This window comes from Salvia splendens, chromosome 9, assembly GCF_004379255.2.
Source record: "Salvia splendens isolate huo1 chromosome 9, SspV2, whole genome shotgun sequence".
Classification (NCBI taxonomy): Eukaryota; Viridiplantae; Streptophyta; class Magnoliopsida; order Lamiales; family Lamiaceae; genus Salvia; species Salvia splendens.
The window spans coordinates 4,748,795-4,761,529 of NC_056040.1; the positions used below are offsets into that span (position 1 = coordinate 4,748,795).

Here is a 12,735-nt window from a genome sequence, read left to right on the forward strand (position 1 = left end):
AGTTTGGTTGTAGCTGTGAATTGTGATGAGAAACCCTCTTTTTATAGGACAAAAAGAGTAGTCGTCTAAATTACTCATCAACTATTAAATTAATTTATTTTTAACTATTGACTCGACCACTTGACTACCTATGCAAAATAGCTTTAATATGAAAAGTCAAGGCTGTTAATATCTCATTTTCACCGTAGCCAAAAATAAATAGCAACTGTGACATCGCCATACCTTTCTATGCATGCAGATTCTATTTTTTCTATGTTGTAAATATTACGAGGCAGCTATAATGTTGTGATATTTAAAGTCAGTTTGAATCTTCTCTCTCAATATTTCTGTACCAACCTTATTTTCACTAAAATTTAAAGGTTAAAAAAATGGATAACTCAATTAAACGAAATAATCAACTCTAATAATAATTTATTAGCCAAACATGTGAACTTAAATGCTACTAAAAAGTAAGTACTCCACTTATGTACTATATTTGAGAATAATAAACAATACTAGTATTTAACAGCTAAGCAATCAAACAAAAGCATAAAATATTATTGAAGAAAAAAATAAAATAAAAATTGAAATAGGAACATGGAACCAAACAATCGAATTGAGTAACATAAACATTATTTAACAATTAGAGAACTAACTACCTAACTGAAACACAAAAGAAATTAAAATTGAGGAATAAAAAAAATTAAGCAACACCTGATTGGTGAAATACCAAAAAACAGAATAGAGAATCACAGCTAATTAACGCAACGAAATAGACAGGCACGAGATGTTTCGATTGTTAAATGATCAATTATTTAACAATTACAGAACTTATAAACTACCTAACTGAAACACAAAAGAAACTAAAATTGAGGAATAAAAAAATTAAGCAACACATGGCTGGTGAAATACCAAAAAACAGAATAGAGAATCATAGCTAATTAACGCAACGAAATAGACACGAGATGTTTCGATTGCTAAATGATCAATTAAAGGACGATGTTAATCTACTTCTCCTATATAAGATAAGTGAGAGTTGGGATTGTATCACGATTTGTTGTTGTCTACACATATGTGTTCCTAGAAAGCTGAGTATTTAGCTAAGCTATTAAATGACTTATAAATTGTTTGAACAGCTTACATATGTGGATTTAAAGAGCTTATCAGATGCCAAAATGTTTTAATATATAATGGAGTATAGTGTTTGGATAATTGAATTTATAAATACAAGTTAGATATAGAAAAATTGAGTAAAATGAATTTGGAATGTTATATATAGGGTACGGATCAAATTAAAATCAGTTCTTATTACCAAATTAGAGTCTTTAGATTAACATAATTATCAGCCTAAATTACGCTATGGGTCACAATTATAAGATTTGTTTTATATAGTTAGGATAAATTAAGGAATCAATCCTTTTATAGTTATTGAATAATTGAGTATGCTATAAATGCATTTGAATAATGTCGTAGTGTAATGTAGATAAAGGGCTCAATACGTTCTTATAATATCATAGATTTTTTCTAATCATTAATGTCACATGCCATTTTCAATAACGTTTATTATTTGAATCCATCCATAAATATATATGGTAGAGTTGAATGAAAAACAAATCTTATATGAAAATTAAGGCCAAAGATTGTCCATTATAGTGTATAAAAAAATTAGATGGTGGAGATTTATATTTTTTCATGTTTATTATCAAAACACTAATACGGCATTACCGGATAAAATTGTAAAACTGATAATTGTATTAAGTATACATCTACAATTCGAATATTAACATATATTTTTAAAGTTAGTATTATATATATTGTACTTCGAACATTAAATCACTGCAACATACTTTATTAAACCATGCATTATGCCATATAGATTTCATTAGAATTCGCATAACTTACCTTTATAATTCACTTGAAAACCGTTAATCGACGGAGATTAAAAAGATTGTATTAAGTGAGTTAAAGAGCATCCACAATGGATGCCCGATCTCACGCCCGATCACTCGAGATCGGGCTCGGGCGTCGTTGGGCATCTATTTTAGGCGCCCGAGAGAGAAGACCGAAAGATCGGTCGTCCCCATCGGGCGCCTGATCGGGCACCCATTGCAACTCCGCGCCCGAGCCCGATATTAACTGATTTTGCGATTTTGCGGTGAGAGCATGGAGGATGTCCTCCAGAAGTCGATGACCAAGTACCATTCGGAGTACAAGCGGTTCTAGTTGTACAATGTTTGGCTGATCTTGAAGGACAAGACGAAGTTCAACGGAGAGATACCGGTAGGATCCTGAGCTGCGAAGCGGACGAATAAAACTGCCACTGGCGGTTACACGAGCAGCGACCCATCTCCTGTGGATCTGAACGCTGAGCCGGAAGGGAGTTCCGACACGCCTACGTCTACTTTTAGACGTCCCATTGGCACCAAGGCTGCCAAAGCCCAGGCCAAAGGGAAGGCGAAGACGACCGCGTCTGGATCGGCTCCCCCGCAGGCTACGCCTCTTCCATCTACTCAGCTCGTGGCCTCAGCGATCGAGGTGTGCGAGTATAGGTTTATACTTGAAGCACAAAACAGCCTTCATACCGAATCCGATCAGGATGCCCGACGGAGGACTGCGAGGATGATCAAGAACCTGAGCCAGAGGTTGAACTTAGATGACTAGTTAGGTTTTTATTAATTTAGCAATGCAGTTTTTTTTAAAGTTTTTTTTAAGTAATTTAGTAATTTAGTTTAGTAATATTTTTTTTCTAAGTATGATGTAATTTTTTTATTAATTAAGTAATGTGGTTGTTTTTTTAAATTTGTAGTGTTTAATATAATATATTTTTGTATTTTAGTAATTAAAAATAAAAATAAAAAACAATAATATTAAAAATTAAAGCACATTGAGTTTAATTGCTAGGGCTTCCACTAGGGCCAAACCATTGCAGAAAGAAATGGCATGCTGATGTGGTAACCATTCGGGCTCCCACTAGGGCATCCATTGTGGATGTTCTAAGTAAATAAAGAATAAAGTAGGAAGTGAAAAAGGTAGAGAGATGAAGAGAGAATAAAGTAAGATAGAGTAAAGTAAGTAAGAAGAAATGTGTTTACTTTTACTAAAAAGGGAAATGACTCAACTATTATGGAACGTACCAAAATGACAAAATGACTCCACTACTATGGGACGGATGGAGTACTGTTTAGCAATTAAACTCTACCTGGCATGACTACACTGTGTTGTTGACACCATTAGAACTTAAGTGGGAGAGATGTATTAGAATGAGAAGGTCATAGCTTATTAGTTGTGAACATGATCGATCACAATGAATGCAAAAATGAATGAGCAGAATTGCTTAAGCTTCATTTGGTGATATGTGCAATCAATCTATTTAATGACAACAAAGGATATAGTGTCTTAGGCTTGAGAGGAAAATTATTGTGGTATAACATGAATTTTATTGTAAAATCATCACCGATGCACTTTGGGAATACATAACTTTCCCAGAGTCGAGCAGTTGTAGTAAGTAAAAACTGTTTAGTTTAAAGTAAAAAAGACAACATATATATTGTCTGCCTCATCTCAAAGACGAAAATAGAATAATGTTTAGTTGGAGTTGGGCCAGAACTGAGCCTGAAGGTAATCGATGATATTCTTCTCAACTTGGAAGGCCTTGGCCAACACATCAGGGTTGATCTTCGGGTCCGACCCAAACACCGCGTTGGCAATGGTAATGACGCCCGGATTCTGGCTACCGAAGCCAGCAAAAGCAACAGCGTTGATCTTGCCGACGTTTATCTGGAAGTGGATGAGGCCTTGTGGGAAGACGAAGACATCTCCGGCTTTCAAGTACTTGGTGAAGAGCTTGTTCCTCTGGTTTGCATTAGCGGGATTGGAAGTGACGAAACCCACGTAGAGTTCCCCTTCCAACAACAGGAATGCTTCAGTTGCGCGAGGGTGGGTGTGGGGTGGGTTTAACCCGTAGGGGGCGAAGTCGAGCCTGGCCAAAGAAACGCCCAGCGTGTTGAGGCCCGGAAGCTGATTAACGTTGACTGCAGTCACGGCCGATCCGAGCTGGTTGGATGTGTTTCCGGGAATGTTGAGACCCTGGAATAGGAAATCCTCCGCAACCACCAAGTTGGGGTCTTTGCAAAACTTCCCATTCACAAAAACTACATGCAAACAATTTATTAGTACATACAGTTATAATACTATTGTTATGAGGGCAATAACAAAACATATGTATTCTGATCATGTTTTGATTATTGCTTTATTTATCTTTCCTACCAAACTGTCCCTTAATAATGTAAATTTTAGTAAATCGAATTACCATCGGCCATGTTATCAGGAAGAGCAACGCAGAAATCCTGAAGAGGGTTCGGATCTGCTGCATATGCAATCGAAGCCCACGACAACAGAGCAGCAACGACGGAAAAAGTAAAACCAATCTTCATTTTGATTACTAAGCTGATAGGTATGCTGCTCACTTTCAGTTTTGTTGTATCTGTGAATTGTGATGAGAAACTGATTGTGAGAAACCCTCTTTTTATAGGATAAAAAAAGTATTAGTCTACATTACTCACAACAATTAAATTAATTTATTTTTAAATATTGAGTCGACCACTTGACTACCTATGCAGAATTAGGTTACGTGCTTTTTGACAAGAAAAGTCAAGGCTGTTAATATCTCATTTTCACCATAGCCAAAAACAATAGTAGTATTAAGCATCGACGTATGAACTTGTTGGAACACAACACTATACCTTATCATCAGCATATAAATAGCAACTGTGATATCACCATACCTTTCTATGTTTGCAGATTCTATTTTTTCTATGTTGTAAATATTACGAGCCAGCTACAATGTCGTGATATTTAAAGTCAGTTTGAATCTTCTCTCTCAATATTTCTGTAACAATGCAACCTTATTTTCACTAAAATTTTAAGGTTAAAAAAATTGATAACTCAATTAAACGAAATAATCAACTCTAATAATAAATTATTAGCCAAACATTTGAACTTAAATGCTACTAAAAAGTAAGTACTCCACTTATGTACTATAGTTGAGAATAATAAACAATACTAGTATTTAACAGCTAAGCAATCAAACAAAAGCATATTATATTATTGAAGAAAAAAATAAAATAAAAATTGAAATAGGAACATGGAACCAAACAATGGAATTGAGTAACATAAACGTTATTTAACAATTACAGAACTAAATTACCTAACTGAAACACAAAATAAATTAAAATTGAGAAATAAAAAAACTTAAGCACAACATGGTTGGTGAAATACCAAAAAACGGAATAGACAATCCCAGCTAATTAAAGCAGCGAAATAGATGCGAGATGTTTCGATTGCTAAATGATATCCATCAAAAGGTACTGATGTTAATCTACTTTAGCTATATAAGATAGGTAAGAGTTGAGACTGATTTGTTGCTATCTAAGCATATGTGTTCCTAGAGAGTTGGCTCTCTTATTGTAACCCCAAAAAAAAAAATATAGCGAAATATAAACTCGTTGAATCCTGAATTAAGACTTAGTGAGTATGTAGCTAAGCTGTAAGGTTAAATGACTTATAAAGCTTACATATGTGGATTAAAGAGCTTATCAGATGTCAAATGTTTTGATATATTATGGAGTATAGTGTTTGTGTAATTGAATTTATATATACAAGTTAGATAGAAAGATTGAGGAAATTGGATTTGGAATGTTATAGGGTATGGATCAAATTAAATTATTGCAATGTCGTAGCGCAATTTAGACAATGGACTCGATAAGTTGTTATAATTTTGTATGTGTATTATATTGACGTATTATGATAGCTATATTGACATTAAGTTGCTTCTTGAAAAATATGAAAATTCAAGAATATTTTGTCAAATTTTGACATCGGAACATATGCAAGTGAGGTCCCGTTAGAATCTTTATAAAATTATCTTTAATTTGATATATGTTGTGTAAAAAAATAATTTAAATTGAGATGAACATGCCTTTTGAAACATATAACTCTGGCAATAGATATATGTACTACTACCGACTAAGAGCAACTCCAAGGGAAAGGGTAAATGAAGAGGTAAAGATAAATAACTACCATATTTACCTCTTCTTTATAAAATTTCATGATCCAATGGAAAGGGTATTTGGGGAGGTATTATACCTTCTTTCATTCTGAGAAGGTATCTTTACCTCTTCTTGATAGAAAAAGGTAAAAAGTTAGTTATTTTTGTTTGCTATTTTAATTTATCTTCTTTTTTCTTGGAGTCTATTACTTTTTATGAAGCTATAATAACCTTTTTGAGAAGGTAAATAAAAAATATGTCTTTTCCCCTTAGATGGTCGAATAGATGGGAAAGTAAGCTCTAAGTTTGTTATATTTAGCAATTAAGCTCTGCATGACATGACTATATTAGAACTTAGGAGAGATGTATTACTAGTATGAATGCTCATTTTGGTGATGTACGCGATCAATCCATATGACGACAACAGAGCATAACATATGTCATAAGCTTGAGAGGATAATTATTGTGGACATAACATGAATTTTTATTAGTATAGCATCATCACAGATGCAGTTTGGGAATACATAAGTTTCCCATAGTGGAGCAGTTGTAGTAAGTAAAGACTGTTTGGCAGAATTAAAAAAACAGAACATATAATGTCTGCCTCATCCCAAAGTCTAGTATAGGTAGAATGTTTAGTTATTGGGCCAGAACTGAGCCTGGAGGTAATCGATGATGTTCTTCTCAACTTGGAAGGCCTTGGCCAACACATCAGGGTTGATCTTCGGGTCCGACCCAAACACCGCGTTGGCAATGGTAATGACTCCCGGATTCTGGCTACCGAAGCCAGCAAAAGCAACGGCGTTGGTCTTGCCGACGTTGATCTGGAAGTGGATGAGACCTTGTGGGAAGACGAAGACATCTCCGGCTTTCAAGTACTTGGTGAAGAGCTTGTTCCTCTGGTTAGCATTAGCGGGATTGGAAGTGACGAACCCCACGTAGAGTGCTCCTTCCAACAACAGGAAGGCTTCCGTTGCACGAGGGTGGGTGTGGGGTGGGTTTAACCCGTAGGGGGCGAAGTCGAGCCGGGCCAAGGAAACGCCCAGCGTGTTGAGGCCTGGAAGTTGATTAACGTTCACTGCAGTCACAGCCGAGCCGAGCTGGTTGGATGTGTTTCCGGGAATGTTGAGACCTTGGAAAAGGAAATCCTCCGCAACCACCAAGTTGGGGTCCTTGCAAAACTTCCCATTCACAAAAACTAGATACAAAAAATTTATTACTATATGAATACAAATAAGGATATTATAATTTTAATTTTCGTAAACTAAATTACCATCAGACTTGTTATCAGGAAGAGCAACACAGAAATCCTGAAGAGGGTTGGGATCTGCTGCATATGCGATTGAAGCCCACGACAACAAAACAGCAATGGCGCACAAACCCATCTTCATTTTGATTACTATATATGTGTGCGCGCTTTGTTTTTGTTTGTTCGAGCTGTTCTGTGAATGTGATGGAAAACTGAGTATGAGAAACACTCTATTTATAGGAGAAAAATAGAAGCCTTCTACTATAATACTCATTACATTTAATTTCAAATCGATACCTTCAACTTACGTTTTGCCTTCCAAGTGCTAATTAGCTTCATGTTATTTCATAATCATACCTAATAGGTTAACATCTAATCATTTCTAGACTTGGTGAGCACAACACTACACCAGATCATCAGTCGTAAAAACATCATTACTGCATGCAGGTTCTATATTTATATTTTTGTTGAGTATGCGACAAGTTTATAATGCCGCTGCAAGAAAATTGAGTTGAACTTCTATGACTCGAGCTGTTGTTAGACAATGCATGGAAAAGAAGGCGCAATTAGGTATGTTTATTGTTAACTTGGGTCATAAAGTTTCGATTTGCTCTGATGTGTGGACTGATTGTTTTTGCAAAAATTCGTATATGAGCATCACTGTGCATTTCGTTGATCACAGTTGGACTTTAAACAAACATTTGGATATGTGACAGTAATGGATATGTTTTTATATGACATTTGGACTATTTGAATCACTGAATTAAAGAGGATATGTGACAGTCTCGCTCTGGATCTAAAATCATATTGGGACCTTCGGGTCAAATCATAATGGGACCTTCGGGTCAAATCATATTGGGACCTACGGGTCAAATCACAGTGGGACCTACAAGTCAAATCATATTGGCATATTAGAAATCCCGGACAGATACCAGGCTTGATTTGTCACAGAATAATAAATTGGACAAAGAGACATATGCATATGGAGGTAAAATTATTTATGATTATTAATGCTTATGATTATATGTATTGGTTAGAACGTATGTTTGATAATTGTAATATGAAATTAAAGGTGAAATTTATATACACTGGATTGTGGCTCATAGATATCAATGCGGATTACGAGTTTGGTTTATTTGACATGAGTGTTTTATTTGACATGTGGATGCTGGATGTTGGTTTTTGAATGTATTTGACATGAGTGTTTTATTTGACATGTGGATGTTGGATGTTGGTTTTTGAATGTATTTGATATGAGTGTTTTATTTGACATGTGGATTAAGAGTTTTAAATTTTTATTTTGGATTTATTTATTTTAAGAATATATGTCAGAGGGGTTGGGGTGTGACATTTTCATTCAGAAAGACATATGAATTAAGCAAAAGGTCTTTGAACTATACGTTTCGCACCTAAACGGACCCTGAACTTTAAAAATATCATGGGTAGTCCATGAACTAAGGTGTAATCACATTCATGGTACATTTTCACCATTTATCACAATTTTATTCCAAAAATGCCCCTCAGGCATGAAGTCATTTTTTAACATTCATATCTAGGTATTGAATATGATATTTCTATTAGTATTAAATATGTTATTTTCTTATAGTTTGAATACCTAAAATGATATTTTTACTCACTTTTTTGTCAAATCCTCTTTTTTTTAAACTATTACAAAGTAAAAAATTAAAATAAAAAACTATGAAATTCTTAAATATATTAATTATAAAAAATTTAAATCATGAATTTAATTATCAAAATAATTTGTAACTAAATTTAATTTTGATTGTGATTAGATCATTTTTTTAATATTAAAAATTAAAATTTTTTAATTAGCCATAAATTTTTAATTAATTTAAATTTTAAAATTTGTAATGAGTATTAAAAAATAATTGAATCACAATCAAAATTAAATTTAGCTACAAGTAATTTTAAAATTATATTTAAAATTTTAATTTTTATATTCAGTTTATTTAAGAGTTTCATAGTAGTATTTTTTTATTTTAATTTTTTACTTTCTAAAAGTTTTAAGATCTGACATAGAGTGATTGAAAAAGTGAAATGAAAAATCTCATATTAGGTACTCAAACTATAAGAAAACATTATATATCCAATACTCAAGAAAGAGATAGAGAAAATATCATATCTAGTACCTAGATATGAAAGTCCAAAAATTCCCTTCATGACTCGGGGGCCATTTTTGGTGCAAAATTGTGATGAATGGTGAAAGAGTATCATAAATGTGATTACACCTTAGTTTAAGGACTACCCATGATATTTTTAAAGATTAGGTACCGTTTGCGTGCGAAACGCATAGTTCAGGGACCATTTAAATAGTTCACTCGAAAGAAAATAGTACTCCTGCTACTCTTTACAGCCAAAAAAATACTCCCCCCGTCCCACAAAATTTATCACTTATTTCCATTTAAATATAAGGGACGGCTAATAAGATCCCCATTTTGATTTGTCTGATTTTAAGAATTATAATAAAAATTATTAGAAATTGGTTCTACTTTCATATTAATTTTATAATAAATTTTTTATGAGATAAAATTAGTGGAATGTTAAGTTCGTTACCAAAATTAGTAAAAAGCAAATGAAACCATTATTAACAGACATATGAAAATAGTAGCTGACGGACAGAGGGAGTAATATTTGTGGCCGAACAAATTTTAATAATAATTTTTGTACGAAATTGATACATAATTTGGTCGATAAAAAGTATACTAAGTGTCTGTTTGATGGGTGGGATCCTTTGCTATACAAAGCCCCTGGTGTTACTCACGTATATATATAAAAAAATCAAATAAATAAAATAAAATAAATATATTAAATAATAAAATAAAATAAATATATTTTATTGTTTTATTAGAAACAGCAGGTGTTGGTGTTCAAAATTGTGCAGCACTGGATCCCCATCCATGTTTAATTTGATAATACTTTAAAATATGGTAAGATAATAAAGTAAATATAGAAAACGGCCTTTTCTCTTCGCTTTTTTTATGTATCAAAATCAATAAATCCGCAAAACAAGACTTTACTTGCTTTTCCTATGAATTCACACTAAATTTTATGCATTGATTTTTTTTTTTTTGTAAGTAATATTAAAAAGTAGTACTCGTTTCCTATCCAAGCCACACTGCGAAAAAATGGTTTCCTAGAATGAGTAGTTAATAATAGTATTGGGCTTTGGCTATGAAAGTTCCATCCCAACTACAACTACAACTACTCAATATAGTTACAAGCTAAACTATCCATTTGTAACCCCAATTATCAGATTATTTAAAACTAATCATGCATTTATAACCCAAGTTTAAATCGTACGGTTAAGGTAAACTAATAATAATAATAATATAAAATAATTAAAATTATATAAAATATTTAGATGTGTAAGAATTCTAATAACTAACAAAAAGAATATTCAAAACCCTGACAAATAAACATGACCAAAAAGAACAGGAAAAACAGTAGGTAAAGGAGCAATATTTCATTATAAATTTATAATCACATGATACATATAATTTGGAAACACAAAGTTTTCCAAGTCAATCAGCTGACTGTTTTATTTTATTAAAAAGACAACACACAAAACATGTATGTCCATCTTAGTTAGAGTGTTTAGTTGGAGTTGGGCCAGAACTGAGCCTGGAGGTAATCGATGATATTCTTCTCAACTTGGAAGGCCTTGGCCAACACATCAGGGTTGATCTTCGGGTCCGACCCAAACACTGCGTTGGCAATGGTAATGACGCCCGGATTCTGGCTACCGAAGCCAGCAAAAGCAACAGCGTTGGTCTTGCCGACGTTGATCTGGAAGTGGATGAGGCCTTGCGGGAAGACGAAGACATCACCGGCTTTCAAGTACTTGGTGAAGAGCTTGTTCCTCTGGTTAGCATTAGCGGGATTGGAAGTAACGAACCCCACGTAGAGTTCCCCTTCCAACAAGAAGAAAGCTTCAGTTGCACGCGGGTGAGTGTGGGGTGGGTTCAACCCGTAGGGGGCGAAGTCGAGCCGAGCCAAGGAAACACCCAGCGTGTTGAGGCCTGGAAGCTGATTAACGTTGACTGCGGTCACGGCCGATCCGAGCTGGTTGGATGTGTTTCCGGGAATGTTGAGACCCTGGAAAAGGAAATCCTCCGCAACCACCAAGTTGGGGTCTTTGCAAAACTTCCCATTCACAAAAACTACATGCAAACAATTTATTAGTACGTACAGTTATAATACTATTGGTTTGAGGGCAATAACAAAACATATAATACTATTGGTTTGAGGGCAATAACAAAACATATGTATTCTGATCATGTTTTGTTTATTGGTTTATTTATCTTTCCTACCAAACTGTCCCTTATTCATGTAAATTTTAGTAAATCGAATTACCATCGGCCTTGTTATCTGGAAGAGCAACGCAGAAATCCTGAAGGGGGTTCGGATCTGCTGCATATGCAATCGAAGCCCACGACAACAGAGCAGCAACGACGGAAAAAGTAAAACCAATCTTCATTTTGATTACTAAGCTGATAGGTATGCTGCTCACTTTCAGTTTGGTTGTAGCTGTGAATTGTGATGAGAAACCCTCTTTTTATAGGACAAAAAGAGTAGTCGTCTAAATTACTCATCAACTATTAAATTAATTTATTTTTAACTATTGACTCGACCACTTGACTACCTATGCAAAATAGCTTTAATATGAAAAGTCAAGGCTGTTAATATCTCATTTTCACCGTAGCCAAAAATAAATAGCAACTGTGACATCGCCATACCTTTCTATGCATGCAGATTCTATTTTTTCTATGTTGTAAATATTACGAGGCAGCTATAATGTTGTGATATTTAAAGTCAGTTTGAATCTTCTCTCTCAATATTTCTGTACCAACCTTATTTTCACTAAAATTTAAAGGTTAAAAAAATGGATAACTCAATTAAACGAAATAATCAACTCTAATAATAATTTATTAGCCAAACATGTGAACTTAAATGCTACTAAAAAGTAAGTACTCCACTTATGTACTATATTTGAGAATAATAAACAATACTAGTATTTAACAGCTAAGCAATCAAACAAAAGCATAAAATATTATTGAAGAAAAAAATAAAATAAAAATTGAAATAGGAACATGGAACCAAACAATCGAATTGAGTAACATAAACATTATTTAACAATTAGAGAACTAACTACCTAACTGAAACACAAAAGAAATTAAAATTGAGGAATAAAAAAAATTAAGCAACACCTGATTGGTGAAATACCAAAAAACAGAATAGAGAATCACAGCTAATTAACGCAACGAAATAGACAGGCACGAGATGTTTCGATTGTTAAATGATCAATTATTTAACAATTACAGAACTTATAAACTACCTAACTGAAACACAAAAGAAACTAAAATTGAGGAATAAAAAAATTAAGCAACACATGGCTGGTGAAATACCAAAAAACAGAATAGAGAATCATAGCTAATTAACG

The 12,735-nt window shown here is 33.7% G+C and overlaps 3 protein-coding genes across 3 annotated transcripts; all 3 read right to left on the reverse strand.

Annotated features, from left to right (window-relative positions):
* Positions 1–3,396: 3,396 nt before the first annotated feature.
* On the reverse strand, positions 3,397–4,450 carry LOC121749689 (putative germin-like protein 2-1). Its single transcript, XM_042144278.1, has 2 exons — positions 4,289–4,450; positions 3,397–4,130 (listed from the first exon to the last, which is right to left on the reverse strand). The coding sequence occupies exons 1-2, from the start codon at positions 4,410–4,412 to the stop codon at positions 3,565–3,567; spliced, it is 690 nt and encodes a 229-aa protein (XP_042000212.1). The 5' UTR covers positions 4,413–4,450; the 3' UTR covers positions 3,397–3,564.
* A 2,035-nt stretch (positions 4,451–6,485) lies between these two features.
* LOC121746564 (putative germin-like protein 2-1) lies at positions 6,486–7,466 on the reverse strand. Its single transcript, XM_042140449.1, has 2 exons — positions 7,299–7,466; positions 6,486–7,223 (listed from the first exon to the last, which is right to left on the reverse strand). Exons 1-2 carry the CDS (start codon positions 7,414–7,416, stop codon positions 6,661–6,663), a joined length of 681 nt encoding a protein of 226 aa, XP_041996383.1. The 5' UTR covers positions 7,417–7,466; the 3' UTR covers positions 6,486–6,660.
* A 3,268-nt stretch (positions 7,467–10,734) lies between these two features.
* LOC121746583 (putative germin-like protein 2-1) lies at positions 10,735–11,809 on the reverse strand. Its single transcript, XM_042140475.1, has 2 exons — positions 11,649–11,809; positions 10,735–11,455 (listed from the first exon to the last, which is right to left on the reverse strand). The coding sequence occupies exons 1-2, from the start codon at positions 11,770–11,772 to the stop codon at positions 10,890–10,892; spliced, it is 690 nt and encodes a 229-aa protein (XP_041996409.1). The 5' UTR covers positions 11,773–11,809; the 3' UTR covers positions 10,735–10,889.
* Between the last annotated feature and the right edge of the window lie 926 nt (positions 11,810–12,735).